This window comes from Acipenser ruthenus, chromosome 59 (genome assembly GCF_902713425.1).
Source record: "Acipenser ruthenus chromosome 59, fAciRut3.2 maternal haplotype, whole genome shotgun sequence".
In the NCBI taxonomy this organism is placed as follows: Eukaryota; Metazoa; Chordata; class Actinopteri; order Acipenseriformes; family Acipenseridae; genus Acipenser; species Acipenser ruthenus.
Genome location: NC_081247.1, coordinates 1,298,086 through 1,322,459, shown reverse-complemented (window position 1 = coordinate 1,322,459; position 24,374 = coordinate 1,298,086). Strand labels below are relative to the sequence as shown.

The window sequence follows — 24,374 nt, the reverse complement described above, 5'->3', positions numbered from 1 at the left end:
AAGAAAAAGAACAGACACAAGCAATTAACTATAAAATAAATCAATAATAAAATGCTAATCCACCCCTGCAACATATGTTAATAAACTATAATAATAAAGTAAGAGAAACTAACATTAATAAACTAAATTAACACAGCATCCCTACCCATGTTAAAAAATGCAGCTGCAGCTCTAGATTAATTATGAATACCTGTACAGTAGCAATATTCAAGACATGAACAAAATCATTTAACAGAATGGTGACGCAACTCACCAGAATGGAAAACACCAAATTGCTTGGTGACTTGTGTCTGATTCAGGTTTCTTTCTTTCGAACAATTTCCATCTTTTTGTAACAAGACAAACCGTTTGTTTACATGTCATTTTGCAGCGATGAGGTGCACTCGTGGAAATCACAATACAAAATGAGGCAATGCTATGATAACGATTCTGGAACGATTTAATAAACCAAACATTGTGCCTCAGGCTCAAGGCAATTTCATTTCTGTATGTGTGTGGGCCCCCCCCTGGTCGGCCCCTCCATTCCAGTTCTGTCACCTTGACACACTGAGAGGATTCCTCAATCTACTGCCTTCTCATCAGTGAGACTGAGTACCCCCTGTCTGTCTCCCTATATCCTTTCACAAACACACACTGGGAAGGTATCTATTGTCCCTCTGGGGACAATACAGAATGCACAATTACAGAATCTAGTGGGTAAAGTTTTTCTTTTAATGAAAGAGAGAAATGTGCACTCCCCTAATTCTGTTGTCTCCTCTATTTTAGCTGGCAAGCCAAAGCCTGTCCTGACCCAGGAGCCTGCAGGAGAGATATTTGAAGGAGACACAGTCACTCTGAGCTGTGTGGTTGAGGGGGGCTCTGATGGCTGGAGCTATCTCTGGTACAAAGGCAGTCAGCACAGTACTCCAGTGTACCAGACTGACAGCAGCAGTGGAACTGGAGCCGGATACACAATCAGACCTGCTGCTCTGAATCACAGTGGAGAGTACTGGTGTCGAGCTGAAAGAGGGAGCAACCTGTTTAACTCAGACTACAGCAATGCTGTCAATATACAATTATCAGGTGAGTAACTGAAATGAGTGTGAGGAGTAATCTTTTGGTACCACCCAATTGTTACTATTATAGATGGCAGAATAGGAAAGGCATTTTCTTTTAAGTTTGGAATAAAGCACAAAGGTGACATTTGGTAACATTTACTTTTTGTTTTCTTTAGTTATTTTTTTTTGTCCCACATTGGTATGTCACAGAATTATTGCTATTTAAAGAGTGCTAACCAATCACAATAACCAATTGTAACCTAATTAGACCATGTGATAGTTCAAACAAATGAAGAACCAAAATATTCCTGGCTCAAAAAAAGAGGGGGGGGGGTCATTAAAGCAAATAAAATATATGAAAATAGATTTTAAAAACATACTTTAGCACTTAAAAAAATCGAATCCATCACCCACAAATGAACAGGTATCTGTAAAAATGCACCAAAGAGGAGGATGGATGTAGGGACAGACAGACCTCCCTTAAATATACTTAATCTGATATTTTCAGTAACCTAAACTAGATAATGGTAATAGCAAGTTTCATGACAGTTATAGAGCTGGTTCTCCAGATACAGTATATGCAACAATGTAAGAGTGACATACAGAGGGACAGACGGGCAGACAGACAGACGCCCCGCCTCTATATTTCAAGAATCTGATAGGCTCAATAACTTCAGATAAATAATGTTTACACCAAGCTTCATGACAGCTGGACGAGCGGCTCTCCAGATATAAGAACACAATGTGTATGACAGCCTCCCCAGCACAGCTGCAGAGTCTGCAAACACTGACAGTCAGCAGTGTGGATCCCTCTGTAATGCTTGTGTTCATGAGCTATCAGTTCCTGTGATGCTGTGTCTGTCATTAACCCCGCTGGTGATGCAATCCCCTGTGAAGGGGTGATAGTGGAAGCGCTCATCTGCTTTTATCCATAGATCTGGAGAAACACTTATCCAATTGTCAGGAAACTTGGTATTAACCTTATTTAGCAGAAGTTATTGAGAATATGGGATTCTGGGGATAGTTTTGCATATTGGACACTAAATGCAGTACACTGGAGTACCCTGTGCAAGTGGGTGGTGTCAGACCAGAGCCAGGAAGTAACACACAGAGACTTGGAGTTTTGGTTAAGCTGAGCGCGTGATCGCGCTCAGCATTTAATAATTAACAGCACAGAAAATAAAAGGTTTGAAACAAAACACAGCACACGGCACTTGAGGCCAAAATAAATAGACGAACAAAACGGACTAGACAGTGCACAGACAGACGAACAAAACACGGTGAGCAAATTTTAACTATTATTGTTTACACAAATACCTCCATCTCCAATCCCGTTCTCCACTCACCGAACACCCCCCCCCCAGTGAGTGAAAACATGCAGCTTTTATGCAGTTGTACCGAGATTCGATTGCTAGTCAATCATTCAATTGGAATCTCGGTACAACTGCACGTGAATTAATTAAAGTGCAATTCCCCGTGCTCACATATTATTACTTTTTACTTGCACGTGATGTGATGTGCCATCCCCGTGCCTAAATACAAATATACAATTTACACACACGTGAAACACAGACCCGCTTATATCCCGTGTACCAATGCTTATACACCAACATTTACACACAACACGTAACATATAACATACACAGGGGGGCACTTTGCCACAGTATGTTATTCTGTTTTATGTCTAGAGCTCACATGACATTGCACATGTGAGCTTCCAATGCTGTTGCACATGATTATTACACAGCTAGACTTTGTACAAAAAAGATTTCTTCACTTACCTAAAACGTTTTGAAAACTAAAAAGATTTCTATATAATTATAAAAACTCAAAATAACTTTTTAAAACAAAACTACTTTAAGAATAAGAAGGCAATCATGCTGCAGTCGCTTGTATCTGCTAATAAATTGAGACATTGAAACTGGTATTCTGTGTCACTGACAGTTTCCTCCAAAACCATTATCAGAATACAGTAATCAGTTCATGCTAAATTAAAATAAACGGACTGTATTACATTTAGAAGAGCTATGAATGAGGCAATACACATTGTATTACTCTAGCTTTTATAAGGCAGCATTATAACCAATTCATAATAAAGTTGTCTAACATTTAAATATACATCAAAATGATGCTTCACTGACAGGGAAGAGAATAACCTGAATACAAGTCATGCTACTAAGCCTGTGTGTCTTTATCTTTGCATTATCCAAGTTCTATTGACATGTCTGGCCAGTTGTATTACATGTATGTTTTAGCGAGACTCTGCCCTTATACAAAGCCACTTGTGTACCAGTTATGTCGGACTGGGGTACAAAGCTACCCTGGGGTACCGCATGGTGTCTCATATCTGAATAACCACTAATCCAGTTATGAAAGTATTAACACAATCTAGCATTGCTGTAGAGAATCTCACATTGTGGGGATATAGGGGGTGTTTGTCTGTCTGTCCATCTTTATGTCACACTTCCATGTTTGCAGATATCTGCAGAGCTGCTTTATAACTGTGATTAAGCATCTCTGCAGCTGACACAGAGTTAAAGGTGTCGTTATTATGAGTAAAACTAGGTAACTGAAACACTCTAGTTGTTGTAATAGTGTATTATTAATAGATTGATTCTTAACATATTGTATTTCCTTGTGTAACAACATAGGATAAAAGCAGGAGAGTGAGAGGAGTTGTGGCAGGGTGACTGGGCGGTGACGCCAGGCAGAAGCAGGAAGGGAAAACACTGACACCAGGCACTGCAGTTTAAAGTAAATAATAAAGACGCAGTGTGCCGTTTTATTTTTAAATAACAAAAATAAAATAAATATTTAAACAGAAAACACTGCTCACAGAGCGAAAATAAATAATTAAACAAAACAAATCACGAACACTACAACCGGTCAGGCTGGGCAATCGCCTTCACTGTCCTTATCCTTGGTTTAGTTTCGTTTTTTTAAATAAATTTCTCTTGCTGTCTCTATGCTCCTCTCGTACACCCACCCCGAGTGCCAAGAGCTGCAGGCTTTTATATTCAGGTGACCAATTAGCAACAAAATTAATCACTTAATTAAATTCGGGAGATGGCCACCTTCTGCACGAGTTTATCCCTGGCAGAGGACGAGCACCAATCTCGCCTTTTAAAAATAAACAAAGCAGCACAGTGTTTCGCCGTCATATTTACAATAAATAAACCATAACAAAACCTGCGGCGCTTTGCCGTCTTCTATACATAATAAATAACTCATAATAATAATAATAATAATAATAATAATAATAATAATAATAATAATAATAATAATAATAATAATAATAATAATAATAATAATAATACAAAACAAATACAGGGGCGGTTACAGGAGTGCTGAGTGTTGTCTGATCTTCTCTCATCTTCTGTCTCTACAGAACGACCCCAGGCTGTCCTGACGCTGGAGCCTGCATGGACACAGATATTCAAATCAGAGAGAGTGACACTGAGATGTGAGGTTCAGGGGGATTACACTGACTGGAGATTCACATGGTACAAAGCTGGGAGGAATGCTCCAGTAACCCAGGATTACTACAGCAGTACAGATGGTTACAGATACACAATTAGCTATGCTACTAGAGACCACAGTGGAGAATATACCTGTAAAGGTGAAAGGACAGGTAACCCATCGTACTCTAAAACAAGCGATGCTCTTGCACTGAGAGTATCAGGTAAGTCATTTCAAACACTGAATTCTAACATTCTGATCCTCTCCTCTATTGTAGACTCCAGATGGGGTGCTCTGTCTCCCAACTGCCTTCCTACCTGAGTGCTGTCTGCCCTGCCCCCTCTCTTTCTCCCTGCATTTGTACCACAAACACACTGAGAGAGTTCCTCTATTTACACTGCTCCTCCACCCTTCTTTCCTTCTCATCGGTGTCAGTGCTGCCTGCCTTGCCTCCTCTCTTTCTCCCTGCATTTGTACCACAAACACACTGAGAGAGTTCCTCTATTTACTCTGCTCCTCTGCCCTTCTTTCCTTCTCATCGGTGTCAGTGCTGTCTGCCCCTCCATTCCATTTCTGTCACTTTCACACACCGAGAGGATTCCTCAATCTACACTGAACTGTTCCTGCCTTCTCATCAGTGACACTGAGTACCCCCTCTCTGTCTCCCTCTATCCTATCACAAACACACACTGGGAAGGTATCTATTGTCCCTCTGAGGACAATACAGAATGCACAATTACAGAATCTAGTGGGTAAAGTTTTTCTTGAATGAAAGAGAGAAATGTGCACTCCCCTAATTCTGTTATCTCCTCTATTTTAGCTGGCAAGCCAAAGCCTGTCCTGACCCGGAAGCCTGCAGGAGAGATATTTGAAGGAGACACAGTGACTCTGAGCTGTGTGGTTGAGGGGGGCTCTGATGGCTGGAGATATCTCTGGTACAAAGACAGGCAGTACAGCACTCCAGTGTACGAGTTTGACAGCAGCAGTGGAACTGGAGCCGGATACACAATCAGTGCTGCTGCTCTGTCCCACAGTGGAGAGTACTGGTGTCGAGCTGAAAGGGGGAGCAAACCGTTTAACTCACAATACAGCAATGCTGTCAAGATACAAGTTTTAGGTGAGTAACTGAAATGAGCCTGTAAGAAAGACGGCAGCCAGCCATAAAAAAAAATAATTTTAAAAAGTCTCAGTATTAAAGCAAAAGAAGACTACATTGTAGCTCTATTTCCTTTAGATTAAAAATAGATATGATGAAGCAACAAAGCCATAGTGACAGTACAGACAATATACATTTTCAGAAAGTAATTAACAATGCAACACATTTATAAAGTGTTGTTTTTGCTGGCTTTAAGTTATTCCGTTGATTATTTTACTGTCTGAATTAATTTTGTTTTAAAGAGGCTAATGATTATGTTTATCATGAAGGGCTGCTCTGTGTTTGTGTTTCTGCAGAGCGGTTCAGCACACCCACTCTGACAGTGAGGCCTCATGCCTCAGTGTGGGAGGGAGAGGCTGTGATTCTGCAGTGTGGGGCTCAGATAAATAAACAGGGCACCCGGCTGCAGTACCGCTATAGCAAAGACAATGGAGATCTGAGTGGAGCTGGATCACAGGCTCAGCATTCAATCCCAGTGGCAGGACTGAGAGACACAGGGAGCTACCAGTGTGAGGTGGAGGCAGCAGGGACGGGGCTGAAGAAAAGGAGTTATTCTGTGTCACTGACTGTGAAAGGTGAGTCATTTTAGACAGCAGAGGGGTTAAAGATTTATAATGAAAAAAAATGATGGGTGTGCCTGTGGTTCAGATTTAACATATTCAGATTTTACTTCCTCTTTTATTGCAACCTGGATATGCATTTGTTTTAGTTTAATGCCATTGCTGGTGTAAAATTGTTAACTCTGCCCATTGACATTATTAGTTGCTCTTGTAAACAGTGGCTGCTGGTGACCTCTGAGTCAGAGGAGGCACAAGTACAGGGGGGGCACAAGTACAGGGGAGGCACAAGTACAGGGGGGGCACAAGTACAGGGGAGGCACAAGTACAGGGGGGGCACAAGTACAGGGGGGGCACAAGTACAGGGGGGGCACAAGTACAGGGGGGGCACAAGTACAGGGGGGGCACAAGTACAGGGGGGGCACAAGTACAGGGGGGGCACAAGTACAGGGGGGGCACAAGTACAGGGGAGGCACAAGTACAGGGGAGGCACAAGTACAGGGGAGGGTGGAAGGGGGATTTTAAAACTTTTCTTCACATAATGTGCAATGTATCTATTTTTTCCCCTTATCCAAAGCACTCTAAGGTCATCAGTAATCTCTTGTTCAGTATTATTAGCCTTACAGAAATTGGGATTTTTACTGTGATTTCTAACATGATTTTCAGCTTTATTAACAAATTAACATTGACAGGGAGTCAAAGTAAAAACACATTCATAAATAAGTTAGGACCCAATGAAATCACTTTTATTATTTTCTGATTTCAGTTTTTACTGTTGTAAAAAAATGTAATTAAGTTGATTTAATTGAACTTATGTACACCGCAGGCGCAGCGAACAACACAAAAGTGTAACTCTAGTACAGGCTTCTGTTTCTTCCATTCGCTTTGAGTTACTCTGCATTTCAGTATTGTTAACAGGTTATAAAAACAGGTTGTATAAGTTAAAGAAACGCTTCATTTTTTCTTTTTCCACTACAACAAAACAAATTATTGTTTTTTGTTTCTCTGTATTTGTCATCAGTTATTACAGTAAAAAAAAAAAAATACCTACAACAGGGAGCTAACTGACTTACTTGCAACTTTCCATTTCTAAGCCTTTTAGCTGAGGGTTTTCCAGTTGTAAAAGTCCTTGTTGACATTCTGAAAGGCTGTTACTATATTTACTGGCTGTTACTTTGCTTACAGTGAAAAAAACACACAGTACTTTGCGTCTCGTCTTAAGTTACCATAGCAACAACCAACAACGGTTTTTTTTTTGTTTGTTTTTTAGTCGAGGGGGCGGGAGGATGTGGGTCGAGTAACTCCTCCAATTAAAACCCGTGCTCAGATCACGTGATCTGCCACTGCTAACACTGTGTTTAATGGGAGAAGGGAGGCACTGCTAGTACTGTAAGCACGTGTCTCTCAGCAGCCAGAATTACTGTCATTTAGGAATATTGAATCTTGAGCTTAGGTTTAATTTTTTTTTTTCTTAAATTTTAGTCACTCATGAAATTTTTATTTTATTGAAAACGATTATATTATAATGGTATAATATATATATATATATATATATAGATATAAACACACGGGTTGGAAAAATAACAACCTCTGATTGGTTAAACAGCATCACATGACCGTGTGTATATATAGCGTATAGCACGGCTTGCATACTAATGAGCCGCTTCACACTGAATAAATCACTCCGCACCACTACATTCTAAATTCCATGACAAACTGACATTTTATTTGTTATTAGTTACAAAACAACAGCCAAAAATGAGTGGCATTTCACCTATTTCCTTTAATATATTTAGGGATGAAACTCCACATAACTGGTACAACACCAGCTTTCTGAGTGAAGACAGCAGTCCAGCTGAAAAAAAAAAAAAAAAAAAAAATAAGTGCAACAGCAAGAGTAAACACATAACAATAGATAAGGACCAGCTAAATGATATAGAAGAAAACAAAGATTGAAAAAACACACACACAAATACAGCATGGGCTGGTTAATGAACTTAAAGAAAAAATATGGACATTCAAGCAGTATAAACCAATTCGGGGCGTGTGGTTCTGATGATATATACCACTTCTGGGGTGGTTAAAGTTATATATATATAATTTGTTTATTTGTTAAGTTGAGAAGACTCTGCCTCCCTTGCCTCATCTAAGGAGCCTCCACTGTTTGTAAATGTTTTGGTAGCTGTGTGAGTTAAAACAGAGATAAAGAAAGAGAGAGAACTGTGTGATCCCGTGGTTACTGCAATAACTTCAGAAATAAATAAAACAAACTGGGATACAACAAAAGCATGGAACTCTATTGAAAAGCTGTTGGATTGATAGTTTCTAGGTGGGTCAAATTTTATAATAAAAAAAAAAAACGTTGGTGTTGATTTGTCAGCTAGTTTTTATTTGATTTAAGTGTTGCTACTGATGCTCAGAAAGGGAAAGGTGCACACTAATTATATAATCTTTATATTTCTACAGAGCTGCCCCAGACTACACTCACCCTGGAGCCTCCATTCCCAGAGATATTCACCGGGGAGACAGTCACTCTGAGGTGTGGGGTTGAGGGGGGTTCTGCTGGCTGGAAATATCTCTGGTACAAAGACAGTGAGGACACTCCAGTGCTCCAGACTGCTGGCCGCAGTATAACTGGTGACAGCTACACCATCACTGCAGCTGCTGTATCTGACCAGGGCCAGTACTGCTGTCGAGGACAAAGAGGAGATCAGCCACGCTACTCACAGCTCAGTGATAAAGTAATATTAACTGTGTCTGGTGAGTTTACTCAGCTTAATGTAGGCTCTTCATAGATAGTTACACTGACCATATGAGTGTTTTCATATTTCAACAGGCAGTTATACATTTTTCTAATGATTTTATTAACCCAGATTGTGAATATGAAGCATTCTGTTTAATTTAATTTAATTTAATTAATTCCAATTCCACTTTATTGAATTTATCAATGAGTTAATGCTCTTGAGTTAAAGCTTTTTGAATAGGTTGTATTAATGTGCATCCTTCGGTTTACCCAAATATATATTCAGATCTAACTGAACGGGGTTAGAAACTAATGTAGACATTAGAAAACTATTTGTTTAAGGTCTTTAATGTACTGTAATCATCCCTCTACACCTAAATAAAAATCCCTTTCGGACAGGTTAGCCACTGTCCATCACATGTGCAATATTCCATTCTCTCCAGTCAGGACAGCTGTAGAATAGACTATAGCTAATATGCTATAGAACAAACTAATGCCCACATGTGATGGAGAACAGAATATTAGTCATATGTGATGGATGATGTAATGGATAATAAAAGCACATGACAGGGCATGCGTTGTGTTGCATTAAAATATGTCTTTAGTTGGGTTAATGCAGCACAACACAAAGGCCCTGGAGTGTGTTATCCTGCTTATAAAAACAGACACAATATATATATATTTTAAACCAAACACATTTTTTAATTTTTTCAAAAAATCTAATTATATATTTTTATTTTATTATATATCCTTCCACTTTGGAGAACATATACTGCCTCAAACAAGGTTCTATTTGTTGTAAACTGGAGGTTTCAATAGATTATTATTATTATTTATTATTATTATTATTATTATTATTATTATTATTATTTATTTCTTAGCAGACGCCCTCATCCAGGGCGACGTACAATTGTTACAAGATATCACATTATTTTTTTACATACAATTACCCATTTATACAGTTGGGTTTTTACTGGAGCAATCTAGGTAAAGTACCTTGCTCAAGGGTACAGCAGCAGTGTCCCCCACCTGGGATTGAACCCACGACCCTCCGGTCAAGAGTCCAGAGCCCTAACCACTACTCCACACTGCTGCCCATTTATATTTTCCAGCGATGAGCGAGTCATCATTGAAACGAGGTGATTTACTCCCATGGGTTTTAGAGTGAACTGCGGTGTCTTTGCCTCCTTTCCTATATCTTTTAATTATCGATAAAAATTAATTATTGCCATTTTTAAATGCTTGATTTAGGGCTAACATTGTGGTTTATGTCAGTGCTGTTTACATAGTGATTGAGACCCATGCGGAGGTCAACAAAGCTAGAAATGGAGTTCTCTTAACCAGCCGAATTACACACTGAAGCATAGAATTCTCATACAGACCGTTTAAATTTTCAACAGAAACTGTTTTTAAGTCGATTACCATTTATCTTTGTTTAATTCAATCAATAAAAACACCAGCTGGACAAGCAGTTGTTTTTTTGTGTGTGTTTGCCTTATTTTTGTTTTCTTTGATTTCATTAAGTTGTTGACTTGTTAGATCTTCATGTCTTTTGCTTTTTTTCAATAGAGGTTTTTCTTGCAATTCTAGCCACTTGTCTACTGTCATGCCTCTGAAAAAATCAAATGTTACGAAAGGCATGTCACTAACTTTAAAAAACTTTAAAAGACCTCTCACACCAGTGTGTGTATTTATTGCAAGTTTAATATGTCGTGTATTGATAATTTATTAATCAAACTGTGCTTAGGCAAAAATAAGTTCCATCGTGCTTTGTAATATACAGTATATCTGCACGGTTCAAATTCCTCAACAGCCAATCAGCATGTAGCATCCGAACATTCCATTTTATAAGGAGAATTGATCCCTTCAGGAAGTCTTCCTTGATCTGTAACCTCTCCAGACCTTAGTAATGGAATAGTTCAGCTGAGATACTCAACTCACTAATCAGAAAAATACATTTTAACATAATCATTTGATCACAGATACGTATAATGTTTGTGCTCAAAGGTCTGTCTTTAACCGTGTTCAGAGTGGATCTTCAAGTATTCTGTTTTGTAATAATATTAATAATCTTTATATCGCACCTTTTATAGTAGACCACCATCACAAAGCGCTTTACAAGATACGAGATTAGGGTGTGTGAACTATGCATCACTGCAGAGTCACAACAATGTCTCACCAGAAAGGACAATGAGGTTAAGTGACTTGCTCAGGGTCACACAATGAGTCAGTAGCTGAGGTGGGAATTGAACCGGGGATCTCCTGGTTATAAGTCTGTTTCTTAAAGCACTGGACCACACAGCCTCCTATAACTTCTTTTTGTTAATTGTTTCATTTTTGGAGTCACACAACAGTGAATTCCTCCACTAACACGGCTTCAGAAGCTGAACGCACAGGCTGCACTTTTCATTTGATGTTTAGATTTGGTGAAGCTAGCAAGCCTCTGAAAGAAGATTGCAATCACTCCAGAAATACTACTGGAGAGGAGACTAGATGCTATCTCCTCCTTCAGAATTTAAAAACTCTTTCCCCTAATCCTATTCTGTTCTCTGTTTCAGATGTTCGTCCCAAGGCTGTCCTGACCCTGCATCCTGCCTGTGCACAGATATTCACAGGAGAGACAGTCACCCTGAGGTGTGAGGTGGAGGGGGGCTCTGCTGGCTGGAGGTTTAAACAGTACAGAGATGGACGTGAAGAGGCATGGTGCAGTGATCAATACAGGAGGAGAGATGGGGACAGCTGCACAATCAGTTACGCTCAGCATTACCACAGTGGAGTGTACTGGTGTGAGTCTGGACAGGAGCGCAGTAATGCTGTCAACCTAACTGTGTCCAGTAAGTCATTTTCATTAAAGTAATATTTAACCACACTGTAGAATAATGCACTCTGGTAAGTTAGATAGTTAGGCAATATGTTTTTTCTTTTTGTAATTCTCCGCTTATGCATTTAACACATAATGGCTTCCTTTTAGGTTTGCTCTTGGTGTATTATCAATAAAAAGTTAAATTGCAAATTCTGATATAAATATAAATACTTGTCATCTTTGTGCTTCATTCCATACTGAAAAACTGTTTTAAATTATCAGAAAAAATTATCTTGTGTTCTCTGGTCCTGGTTTCTGTACTGTGCTTAAAGTATTGGTTCGGGTTAACTATGCCAACGCCTTTTAAGATCTTATAGACCTCAATCAAATGCCCCCTGATTCTTCTAAATAAATTCAGTTCCTTCAATCCATATTTGCAACTCGATCCTAGTCTGGTTCCTCTCTGTTGAATTCTCTCCCGGGCCACAGTTTTGATAATGTGGTGACCAGAACTGAACACAGCATTCTAACCGCTGTCCCACTGGTGCAGTGTACAACCCCCTCATAACCTTAATTGATTTTGATCCTAATTGTATGTGACTACCGTGTAAAACTGTGACATTCAATTTAATTTGCTACGGTTCTGCCCATTTCTGTATCTGCTCTACATCGCTTTGGATTTCCACAGTAGCTGAAAGCATGTTGGCCACTCCCCCAAGCTTTGTGTCGTCTGCAGATTTTCAATTGTGAATCCATGTTTGCTATGTCCCACGATGCTGCTACACTCCTAGTTTCCCTCTAGTGATTGATTTTACATGTTATAGAGGTGAGGCTGATGGGTCTGTAGTTTCCTGGTTCCTCCATATCTCCCTTTTTAAATATTGGTATTATAATTGCAAAGTGCCAGTCAGCTGGACTTCCCCTGTCTTGATTGATTTGTGAAAAGTCTTTGCCAGGCTCCGTTTTCTTTACACACTCTTGGGTATATGCCATCTGGACCAGGGGGTTTGTTAGCCTTGTAGCATTGAAAGAGTTTAGTGTTGCACTATGTCATGAAATTAATACTTTATTTTTTTTCCTTTTAACTAGCAGTTTATCAGGATATTCACCTCAGTCTGTTAAGAATTTTTTTGCTCATGTCTTTTTAAACCCTGTTTTTTTATACGCTTTACTGTGACCTTTCAACTGTCAGACCTCTCTCTCTCTCTCTCTCTCTCTCTCTCTCTCTCTCTCTCGGGGCTGTGCTGTACTCAGAATTAAGTATCCACAATGTAAATGGCGTATCTTTATTTAGGAAGAAAAAGCTGTTTTAATACGGTAATACTTTTCATATAGGGTAAAAAAATTAAAAAATAAGAACACATTTTATTATGGACACAACTGAATGTCGAGGTGTAAGTTTAGGCTTGATTTGAAAAGACCTTTACACAACATGAAGATGTGCAGGAATCCTGAGCTCCAGGTGACTTCACCCCAGCAGCATAGCAAGCACTGCCATGCTTACCTGTCTGTCCCCTGACCTGCCGGAGAATCAGAGACCCATTTAGAGGGCTACCAGCTACCATTACTAGCAGGGGGAAACCCTTGCTGCACCTTAATAGCAAATTCATTGCTTGTATTAACTTTCAATTGTAAATACCAGAGGATTCTATATCTATACGGCTGACCTTGTGTCTTCAGGGGGTCCTGGGATTTATCTTAAACAAAATCAAACCATTTATCTTTAACTAACTGGGATTTATAAAACAATGAGGTCCCTTTTAGGGAGAGAACGAGAGAGAAAGAGCAAGAACATAAGATGAAATATAGAGGTAAAAACAGTGATATATATCTAGATATGTGACAGGGGGATAAGGAGAGGTAGACAGGAAGAGGGAGTCAGCGAGAGCCACAAAGAGTGAGGGAGAGAGAGTGAGTTCTGAGACATTTGGCATTGGTACAAGAGGAATAAAGAGAAAAAAAATGAAAGGAGGAAGAGATAGAATAATAAGAAGGGAGATACAGTCTGATCTTCTCAAGGTGTGTGAATGGATTGTAAGCAGCAGTTACCGTGAATGCAGAAATGTGAAATAGATTTACAATGAACCTTTATTTAAGAGACAACAGTCATGAACTTGATAAAGAAGAGTAATTGGCAGAAATAATCTGGTTTGTAAAAGAGCGAACAATAACAAAGTCAAGACATTGATTTGGTCTGAAAGTGAGATAAAAACATCAAAAGAGCAATACCAGCGAGGTGTAAAGAAAAAGACACACGACTCAGCTATTACACCAAAAACCACTATATACATGATGTAATACAAGGTGTATAGCTGAGATAAAAAGACAGGGGGAATGGAGAGAGAGCAATACTGTATACAGAGGGGGATTAGAGAGAGAGAGAAAGTGAGATCTGTACAGAGGGAGAGTGAGCGGGAGATAAATACAGAGGTCTAAACAGAGAGGGAGAGATAGAGATAGATTGTAAAATCCATACAGATGGGGGTGAGGGAATGTTGCAGGGTGAAAGCCCTCCCAGAGTAATGTGTGCGTGTGCGTGTGTGGGGGGGGGGGGGGGGGGGGGTATTGCATTAGCAGGGAAGGGGTTAAATTCCCTGCCAGAACACACATGGGAATGTGGCTGGAGCTGTCAATTGAATTAATGATGATTAGTTAGGCTCCAGTCAGAGGTAAAGGTGCTGTGCTGTGCTGTGCTGTGCTTTTTTTGTTAATGTGTTTTGTTTAATGTTTGTAACTGCGTTATTTGTAATTAAACATGCACATTAGCGCTTTACTGCAGCTATCTAGCCTCTGAGTCTCTCTTTCCAGCTGCAGCCTTTGCTGTGATGCTATCCTTACCACGGGGAGTGAGAGAAAAATAGAGTAATAGACAGTCAGATCTATATAGAGAGAGAGAAAGAAAGAAGACTGTGATCTATACAGAGGAGGGTGGAGAGAAACCAAGAGACCCATAGAAAGGGGAGTAAGAGAGAAAGTGTGGGGTGAGAGAGAGAGTGAGAAAGACAATGAGATCTATTCAGTGAGAGTGAAAGTGGATGAGGAGGGAGAGATGGTGAGAGTGTACTGGTGGTGATGCAGGTGTGTTTGTGTAAAACTGTCAGTTCCCTCCAGTCAGTGGTCAATCCTGACCTGTCTCTCAGCCCTGCTGATCTGAACTCTTTCTGTCTTTTCAGATCAATGGATGATCCTGCAGACTCCTCAATCCTGACCCGTCTCTCAGCCCTGCTGATCTGAACTCTTTCTGTCTTTTCAGATCAATGGGTGATCCTGCAGACTCCTCAATCCTGACCCGTCTCTCAGCCCTGCTGATCTGAACTCTTTCTGTCTTTTCAGATCAATGGGTGATCCTGCAGACTCCTCAATCCTGACCCATCTCTCAGCCCTGCTGATCTGAACTCCTTCTGTCTTTTCAGATGAATGGGTGATCCTGCAGACTCCCCCCCAGCCTGTGATTGAGGGAGACGCTCTGACTCTGAAGTGTCGTGTCCGCTATGGTTATACAGCTACCAGGGTTACATTTTATAAAGATAGTAAAGAGTTACAGTCCCAGGCTGGCACAGAGCTGAGTGTGAATCGTGTTTCAAAGAGTGACGAGGGCTCCTACAAGTGCAGAGCGTGGAGGTGGAGCTCCCATTACAACCATTACTCTGAGGAATCTGCAGAGGTGTGGGTGTCAGTGAGAGGTAGGTTCATTCTAACATCACCCCTTCTCTGTCTGTAATGTCTCTCTGATAAATTAATATTGAAGTCCAGTCCAGCTGTATTAATTCATGTCTTAATAATTTAAAGTGCTTAAATAAGAGCAGAGCTTTCTGATACGATAGCAAGGTCTTGTGTTCTGACAAGCTGTCTTGAAGCTGTAAGAATCCACAGCAGGCCATACCAAATATAGCAATATAGAGGCACAGGATAAATATCAGTAATTAAGATCAAGCCTTTTTCTCTAAACTGTTAATGAGAAACTTCCAATTACATGTTCTATATTTTTTCATATTTGTCTTACCTTTTATGATGTTTACAATCATTCTGAGTGGAGTCATGCTGCTCCTCAAATACTGCATTTAAATAATTATCAGTATCAAAATCCAGCTGGCATTGTCTGTGTCTGTACAGACCTAGCAGTCCGCTCCTTCTGGGTGCTGGGTACATGGTGCAGTGACAGCACAACTCTGCCAGTCTCACCTTGTATAGCATGAAGCAGTGAACATCACAAAAAGAGAAAGACAGAAAAACAAATACATTTACATTGGAAGCTACTTTATTTTTGTGTGCTGTTGCTAAAAACATTTGTTTACCATGATTGAGAAATTCTATCGTTAGACATTGCATAAATCTCCGTATCTCATAAAAAAAAACATTAAATAATACAGTCGCCAGAACTGCTTTCATCTGCTGTATCCTAAACATTTAAACAGACTGCTGGGCTGAATAAGGAGACACTTTCAACCTCTCTAAATGAAACAATAGCTTATGAATAAACTAGTAGAAACAGAAGTTAGTAACAGCACAAGGCATCTGTATTTTTTTATTTTTTATTATGGAATCTGAAACAAAAACCCATTGGAAATGTGAAAAAATGGCAAGTTATCAAAAGTGCCCAGACATTTAAAGTAGAGATATCAAAAACACAAGCCAAGTTTCAAGAAACCACTGGGGCAACCTTGCCCAGCACAAAGCAAATAGGCACAACTGTGAAAGCGGTGGGGGTCAAGGTTGCCCCAATTGTTTCTTCTAACTTAGCTTGTGTTTTTTATACAAGTTAGAATACTGTGGGTTAGAATACCACCCATTCACTAAACTAATACCACCCATTCACTAAACTAATACCACCCATTCACTAAACTAATGCCACCCATTCACTCAACTAATACCACCCATTCACTAAACTAATACCACCCATTCACTCAACGAATACCACCCATTCACTAAACTAATACCACCCATTCACTAAACTAATACCACCCATTCACTAAACTAATACCACCCATTCACTCAACTAATACCACCCATTCACTATGCTAATACCACCCATTCACTATGCTAATACCACCCATTCACTAAACTAATACCACCCATTCACTCAACTAATACCACCCATTCACTCAAGTAATACCACCCATTCACTAAACGAATACCACCCATTCACTAAACTAATACCACCCATTCACTAAACTAATACCACCCATTCACTAAACTAATACCACCCATTCACTAAACTAATACCACCCATTCACTAAACTAATGCCACCCATTCACTAAACTAATACCACCCATTCACTCAACTAATACCACCCATTCACTCAACTAATACCACCCATTCACTCAACTAATACCACCCATTCACTATGCTAATACCACCCATTCACTAAACTAATACCACCCATTCACTCAACTAATACCACCCATTCACTAAACTAATACCACCCATTCACTCAACTAATACCACCCATTCACTATGCTAATACCACCCATTCACTAAACTAATGCCACCCATTCACTAAACTAATGCCACCCATTCACTAAACTCATGCCACCCATTAACTAAACTCATGCCACCCATTCACTAAACTAATACCACCCATTCACTAAACTAATACCACCCATTCACTAAACTAATACCACCCATTCACTCAACTAATACCACCCATTCACTCAACTAATACCACCCATTCACTATGCTAATACCACCCATTCACTAAACTAATACCACCCATTCACTAAACTCATGCCACCCATTCACTAAACTAATACCACCCATTCACTAAACTAATACCACCCATTCACTAAACTAATGTTTCTCTCCATTGTCGGCCTGTTGCTTTTTCCAAATCAAATTAGTATCATAAATAACAAATATAAAGTGTGCAGGAAATGTCTCATTCATGGTATAAGAAAGATTATGCACTGAATCTTTATTGTGTCTGAGAATGATCCCACCCGTGATCCAGAGGTCTCAAACACATCTTAAATAAGCAACGTGTCTCAGGAGGTTATCAGCTGCCGGCTCATATGTGGGATTACTCTTAGTACACAATGAACATTCAGTACACAATCTCTCTGTATGGCTGTTAAAGGCATGTATCTAATTGTTGTGACAGTCAAACTATTCATTTGTGTATCTATAACCACAATGTCAGTCCTTAAGGCTGTACTGTCTATAGCTGGAAGAGGTTTCACCTGGTTTGACTCTCCACAGACCCTCTCACTGTGTTCTTGTTGTCTTGTGTCAGAGCTGTTCTCCAGGGTGACTCTGACAGCCTCTCCAGGAGCCACAGTGAAGGAGGGAGAGGCTCTTAACCTGACCTGTGAGGCAGCAGTGAACAAAACCCCCCGCCCTGAACTCCACTACACCATTGTGAGAGACGGGGAGCCTGTGACTAACAGCACTGACTCTGCACTGTACAGCATAGCCAGCACGGAGAAGAGCCACACTGGGAGCTACACGTGTGCTGTGGAGTCACAGGGAGTGAAGAAGAGCAGCCAGGAGCTACACATTGAAGTGCAAAGTAAGATCAGAAACTTTTTGTTATTGACTTGAAGATTGAAAGTGATCTCATAGATTATAATAGGTATCATTATATTCCCAGTATAGAACCCTTAATAAACAGATCACAGAATTGCCAGCAATATCAACACATTGGATTGGAAACAAATACACTGTACAGACACTGTTCTGTACTATATTCCGTTGTATATCTTACCCACTAATGTTTTAGTTTTACATTAGGTTTAATTACATTTAAAATAATTTTCCACATTTTGACAAACAATAAAATGAAAACATACTGATTTACCCAAATTAGTGTTAATTGAGTGATTAAAATGATGGTTCAAATAAAATGCAGTCACAGCAAACAGACATTTGAGTGACAGAGTGGCTGAAGTCTGTTCCTATAGAGCGAGTGTGAGCAGGGTAATGTTCTTGAATCCCTATCAGCTCAGTCAAGGTGTATGGAAGTCACTAGCACACACTTATACTGTACCTTCCTTCCCCCAGCGTCCTGGCACAGCGCGGTTGCTATTGGCTACAGAGTGAGCTTCACTCTGATTCATTTCATTGTGTTCACTCTGCTGCTCCTTCAATACTGCAGGATCCAAGGTGAGACTCCCAGTCAGTGCACACATTTCACCTGGCCTGTCACAGCACACATGCAGGCTTCTTCCTGTGATTTCTACAGTGTGAACAGCACACCCCAGTCTTAGGGATAGTTCATTAAAAAAGAATGATTTCCTGATTAAATATACACAGCTAATTTACAGTGTCCAAAATAAACATTTAGCAAGTTTATATAAACACATATAACACAATTATAAGAAACAAATTGAAATCAATCTGCGTATTTGTTTTCCAGGTTCCCTGTGTATTGCTGGCGGTACATCACGGTAAGTCAGTATTGACCAGTATGTGTACAGACAGGGGGGCAGCACTCGCCATCTCTACCTGTCATCATCCTTTACAGCACTGAAAATGGAGATGGAAACTTTCTGATTCGCTCTTTAAGAATCCCTCTTGCAAACTCACCTTCACTTTGACCTGTGTCCTGAAATGCTGTATTGGGTTAATTTGGCTTTTTTGGTTTCCAGATGATAAAGATTCATTATCATTATTCTTTGATTCAAGTTCAATCCAGGGTATTTAAAAAAATAACCCTTTCATCAGTAATGTCACAAAGCTGCTGCCTCCACAGAGTGTCTTTACAGTTGATACACAGCTGCTCCTTACCCTGAAATGCACTCTGTGATTTCAATGGGACTTGATTACTCTGAAGCCTAGAAGTGTCATCATCCTTTAAAGCTTCTGTTATTGCTGCAGTTAAACTCTGAGCCCTTCTTGTGTGTCTCTGACATCTGTCTCAGGAAAACCTCGGATCAGGATCAGGAGCAGTCAGCAGAGAGGATTGAGCTCTGCAGCCGTGTGCAGCACACTGGAGTGGAACTGCAATAGTATTGCACTGTCGTACTGAAGATCAGCCTGACTGCCATGTTTTAGAACTACTGTGAATATCTGTTCAAACTGCGGCTGTAGTTTACAGAAAATGACCATTGACTGGGGTATTTTCTAAGACCTCAAAACAAATGGATTATTCATTGATTGTTTGATTGAATTCATTTATTTAATAGATTGCTTGATTGCACAGTGTAACTTGAAGTGCATTACTGAATAATGTATGTATTCATAAGCTATCCTTTAGTCAATAAACTGCTTTATTCTACTAGTGTTGTTCTGTATTATTAATGATACACCTTCAACATGTATTTGAACTTTCAAAGTATTGGGGGTTTCAGGTAGCAAACAGTCATTATTATAGATATTAATGGTAATTAAATTATATGTTTCCTAACCGTTGGAAGGGGTGTGTTGTATTAAGAACATAAGAAGATAAGAAAGTTTATAAACAAGAGGAAAAAAGTTAGAAAAACTTGTCAGAAATTGCCGAGACTCTCTATACAGCTCCAAGAGATTTGCTGTTTTCATCACTTAGAATTACCATCTGTACCAGTACCAAAAGTTTGAAACTTTTTTGCAAAAAATGTGAAAAAAATATATAAATACGTCTTATACACAATGAGATAGAAGTCATCAAACTCAGTGAAAAGTGTTGCTCTCCTTCTTCTTCCTCTTCTGACGACTTTTCAAACAGAAAAGCTAAATAACTGGACATGTACCAGTCATGTGATTGCGCATGTTGGTCAACATCAAAATAAACCAGGGAATGCAAGCAGTTTGATATCCATACCATTTATATTAAACAATTTATTTATGTTTTAAAACAGCACATATCACACACACAAAAAATTACCATTGTTTGAACTTGCAACATGAGGTCTTTGAAAAGCCCAGGCCTTAGCCCGCTGCGCCACTGCGCTGTAGTTGAAAAACAAATCTAATTAGTAGAAACAATCTCTTAACACCAAAAATTGCTATATTAAGAAATGCATGAGAAAGGATAATTCCAGTCCGAATCACAACTCCATCCATTACAGCCACGACCCCTGATCCACAGTAGACAATGCATGCAGGGTGAACGATGCCAGCGTTGGAGGGACTATTTCATTAGGTTCTGTATTTAAAATGAAATCCTGCTTATTAATTCACTTAGATTTCCTGCTGAAACTGCTCATAGACTCCAAAGAGTTTATTTAGATGCTCACCCTTTCATGCTCTTTAAACTAATGTCATCAGGAATAACAGGTGGGGTTTTTCAGATTAAAGCAGACACACTTAGGGGAGATCTGATTGTATCGAAAATGCCTATTTTGTTTCTGTATGATAAGTGTCATGTGTATGCATCAATGGTCACACAATCTGTCAAATACAATCTGTGAACATATTGCATAATTTGACTTGTATTAGCATAACGTTGGGGGGGTATTGAATTGTCACGTATTGATACTGAACAGTGCTATTATCCACTAGGGGCTGCACTATCCTTTTCAATTGCACCTTGTTTGGTTTTGTTTGTTAATATTCAATTAACTTTACATTTACAATTTGCCCACTCAGGCAAAATGACAATACAGAAATCAACTTAAAATGCCTAATTCCAGGTTTATGAGAAATTTGAGATATACAGCAGTGTGCACATGTATTAGAACACCCCATTGCTTCTGTAGTTTTGATTTGTTGTGCATATGAAACCAAACCAGTGGAACTGAAAACTTTGGAAAATTGTCAATAGACAAATTAGCGATGATGACTTTAATAGGCCACACATGCAATTAATTTAAAATAAAAAGAGAAAAGGAACACACAGCCACAAATGGTAAAATGCACAAGACGTTGTTTAGATGCCTAATTATTATTATTATTTTAAAGCACAAAGTGGTCTAACATTTTCACACATGAGTGCCTATTGTTTCTATATCACTGAAATTGAAATTCTCACACCCAGAGGTTTTCATGCAGGCAGGTATATAAAGGATATAAATGGCAAATCTTGAGGTGTTCTAATACATTTGCACACGACTGTATATAACTTGCAGAGGAATAGTACCAGTAGGTCTTGGCTGCAGTATCCTGATCCCTCAGCATTGCTTCTGCAGTATTAGGGCAGCAGTGTGGAGTAGTGGTTAGGACTCTGGACTCTTGACCGGAGGGTCGTGGGTTCAATCCCCAGTGAGGGACACTGCTGTTGTACCCTTGAGCAAGGTACTTTACCTAGATTGTTCCAGTAAAAACCCAACTGTATAAATGGGTAATTGTATGTAAAAAATAATGTGATATGTGAAATAATGTATAATGTGATATCTTGTAACAGTTGTAAGTCGCCCTGGATAAGGGCGTCTGCTAAGAAATAAATAATAATAATATTCTATTAACAGACAATAAGACAGTGTCAATAACTTGTATTTTTACACTACGTCTTTACTTGTGCCCACTAGGGGGAGCTGCACCTCTTAGAAGTTATAAGCTATTTTTAACATGCTATACGCACACGCAAATCTGCCCCATAAACGGTATGGAAAACTGTTTTATTCGACTTGTTACTCACATGAGTTTGCTCGGCAGAGGTGGTTTTAGTTTTTTCTCGCTGCGAAATTGTATTCGACATTTGCATGGAAAACTGTAGCGAGTGTATTTCTGGTCCTAGCGCCATTCCTTATGCTATTCAAGTGAAGTCAAGCTGTCTACTGCACATGCTCTTACCCCAAGTGATCATAAAAACAAACCTGAAATGATTATTACATGAAACTAGATGGTAACTTTACAAGTCAAGTTGTGGGGCTTGCTTTGTTGGGAAAGTGGTCAAAGTAGCTGATTTGTGTCAAAAGTCACCTTGTTTACTAATTGTCTCATGCTTGGAATGTGCTAGAATTTGAAATTTCCCAAAGTTCTATGACGGTTAATTCAACAGAGGGAAGAAGCCGGCTGAAGTTGATGCGGTTACTAAAACAGCTGTACCTCTTGATTGGTAAACGCCATTCCTGTTTTGATTTCATATTTGAATAGCAGAAAAGTAGAGGGAGATGTCATACCCTCTAACTTTTTGTCTAACTTGTTGGGAAAGTGGTCAAAATGGCAGTTGTTTATAAAAAGTTAGAGACAATGTAGTTGGTGCGGTTACTAAAACAGGTGTACCTCTTGATTGGTAAAAGTTATTTCTGTTTTGATTTCAGATTTGAATAGTACAGAAGTAGAGGAAGATTCCATATACTCTAACTTTTTGTCTTACTTGTTGGGAAAGTGGTCAAAGTAGCTGATTTGTGTCAAAAGTCACGTCGTTTACAGTAAATAGGATGTCGGAAGTCTGGGAGTTTTTAAACAATGGGGAGCTTTAGAATGTTGAAAAAGTCCCATTAAAGTGAATGAAGATGGACCAAAAAAAGGACAAAAAGCTTAATAGTTTAAAAAGTATAAAATATATCAAAAAGTTGTATACAAGCACACTATTCCAGACCGGTCTACACGTTTAAAAGTTTGAACGGTGTTTGTAGTTTAAACGGTGTAAGAGGAGCAGAGTGCCACAGAAGAGGAAGATGGAAGATTTAAAGTGGAGACTCTTGCTTCTCAAGCCCCTCTAATGATGATGCCTCTGAAACGACAGCGTAATGCTGCAATATTCCACGCATTTTTAACATTTGCATTACCTATAGCAGATAGTGTGTATCCACTAGCCATGCAATGATGGCAAAACTCCCTCGAGTTGTTTACGTGTTTTAAATTCAACTCTTCTACCCATTCATTGGTTTTTATTTATTTCAAGTTATTTATTCTTTTTGTTTTACTAAAAATGGTTTGTTTCAAAGAAAAGGTTTTTTGTATTGCTGTTTTATTTAAGAAAATGTTTCACAAAAATCTTTTTCTAACAAGCCAAGAACTAAGTGGAAGAAAGTTGTTTTTAGTAGTTATTTTATTTATGAAGATGTAAAATAATTGCCATTTTTCATTTATTTTTTAAAACAGGTTTAGACCATTGATAAAGTGGTGTAAACTTCATTTTCTCACAAGTTATCTGAGTGTGTATTGACGCTCCTTTAAAGTCACGATGCTCCATTTTAACAGGATTTCTTGTTTTCCCTTGAGCCTCTGGGTCAGTTGGAGCTTGTGTATATCACACCTGGACTCACTAATAATTACAGGTGCAGCAGCCTTGTCTTTGCTGCCACCGTCTCTGTTTAATCATTGTAACGGTGGTGATAGCTGGCACAGCAACAGCAAAACGAGGAGATTTTCCATGCAGGGCTCCATCGCAAAGAAACGAAGGTATTTTTACAAACAGGTTTTTCTCACAGGTTTTAGCGTATACTTGGTAGACTAGTGAGCGAGTAAGAAATTATCATGGGAAATCGCCTAGCGAATATATTTCACATGAGTAATCCGAAAACTTTGTGACACATGCAGATTAGGCTATGACGACATTAAACGTCACAGGGAACCCTCTTCTATTGGACGGAATCTGCATTAGTTAGAGAACTGTTGTTTTCCTCCTATGTCGCTGCTGTTTATGTAGCAATTTTACCGAGTAAATTATAAACTCACTCGATACACGGATGGAAAGAGGGCTATAGTGACACTACAGATAAGAGACTGGCTATGGGGATTTAACCCCAAAACAGTTCAAAGTAATATGTGTGTAGTTGTACTGTAACCCGAGGGCTGAAGCTGAAATAGCTTGTA

At 39.3% G+C, this 24,374-nt stretch overlaps 1 protein-coding gene across 1 annotated transcript in view; it reads left to right on the top strand.

Annotated features, from left to right (window-relative positions):
* Nucleotides 1-19,968, top strand: part of LOC117410236 (Fc receptor-like protein 5) — a 50,324-nt gene extending 30,356 nt beyond the window's left edge. The window contains exons 4-14 of the mRNA XM_059018384.1: nucleotides 766-1,062; nucleotides 4,426-4,719; nucleotides 5,317-5,613; nucleotides 5,949-6,227; nucleotides 8,676-8,969; nucleotides 11,511-11,786; nucleotides 15,169-15,438; nucleotides 17,986-18,261; nucleotides 18,753-18,854; nucleotides 19,108-19,138; nucleotides 19,613-19,968. Coding sequence (XP_058874367.1) covers nucleotides 766-1,062; nucleotides 4,426-4,719; nucleotides 5,317-5,613; nucleotides 5,949-6,227; nucleotides 8,676-8,969; nucleotides 11,511-11,786; nucleotides 15,169-15,438; nucleotides 17,986-18,261; nucleotides 18,753-18,854; nucleotides 19,108-19,138; nucleotides 19,613-19,700 — 2,504 coding nt within the window. The 3' untranslated portion in view covers nucleotides 19,701-19,968. The remainder of the gene's footprint in view (nucleotides 1-765; nucleotides 1,063-4,425; nucleotides 4,720-5,316; nucleotides 5,614-5,948; nucleotides 6,228-8,675; nucleotides 8,970-11,510; nucleotides 11,787-15,168; nucleotides 15,439-17,985; nucleotides 18,262-18,752; nucleotides 18,855-19,107; nucleotides 19,139-19,612) is intronic.
* Nucleotides 19,969-24,374: the final 4,406 nt, after the last annotated feature.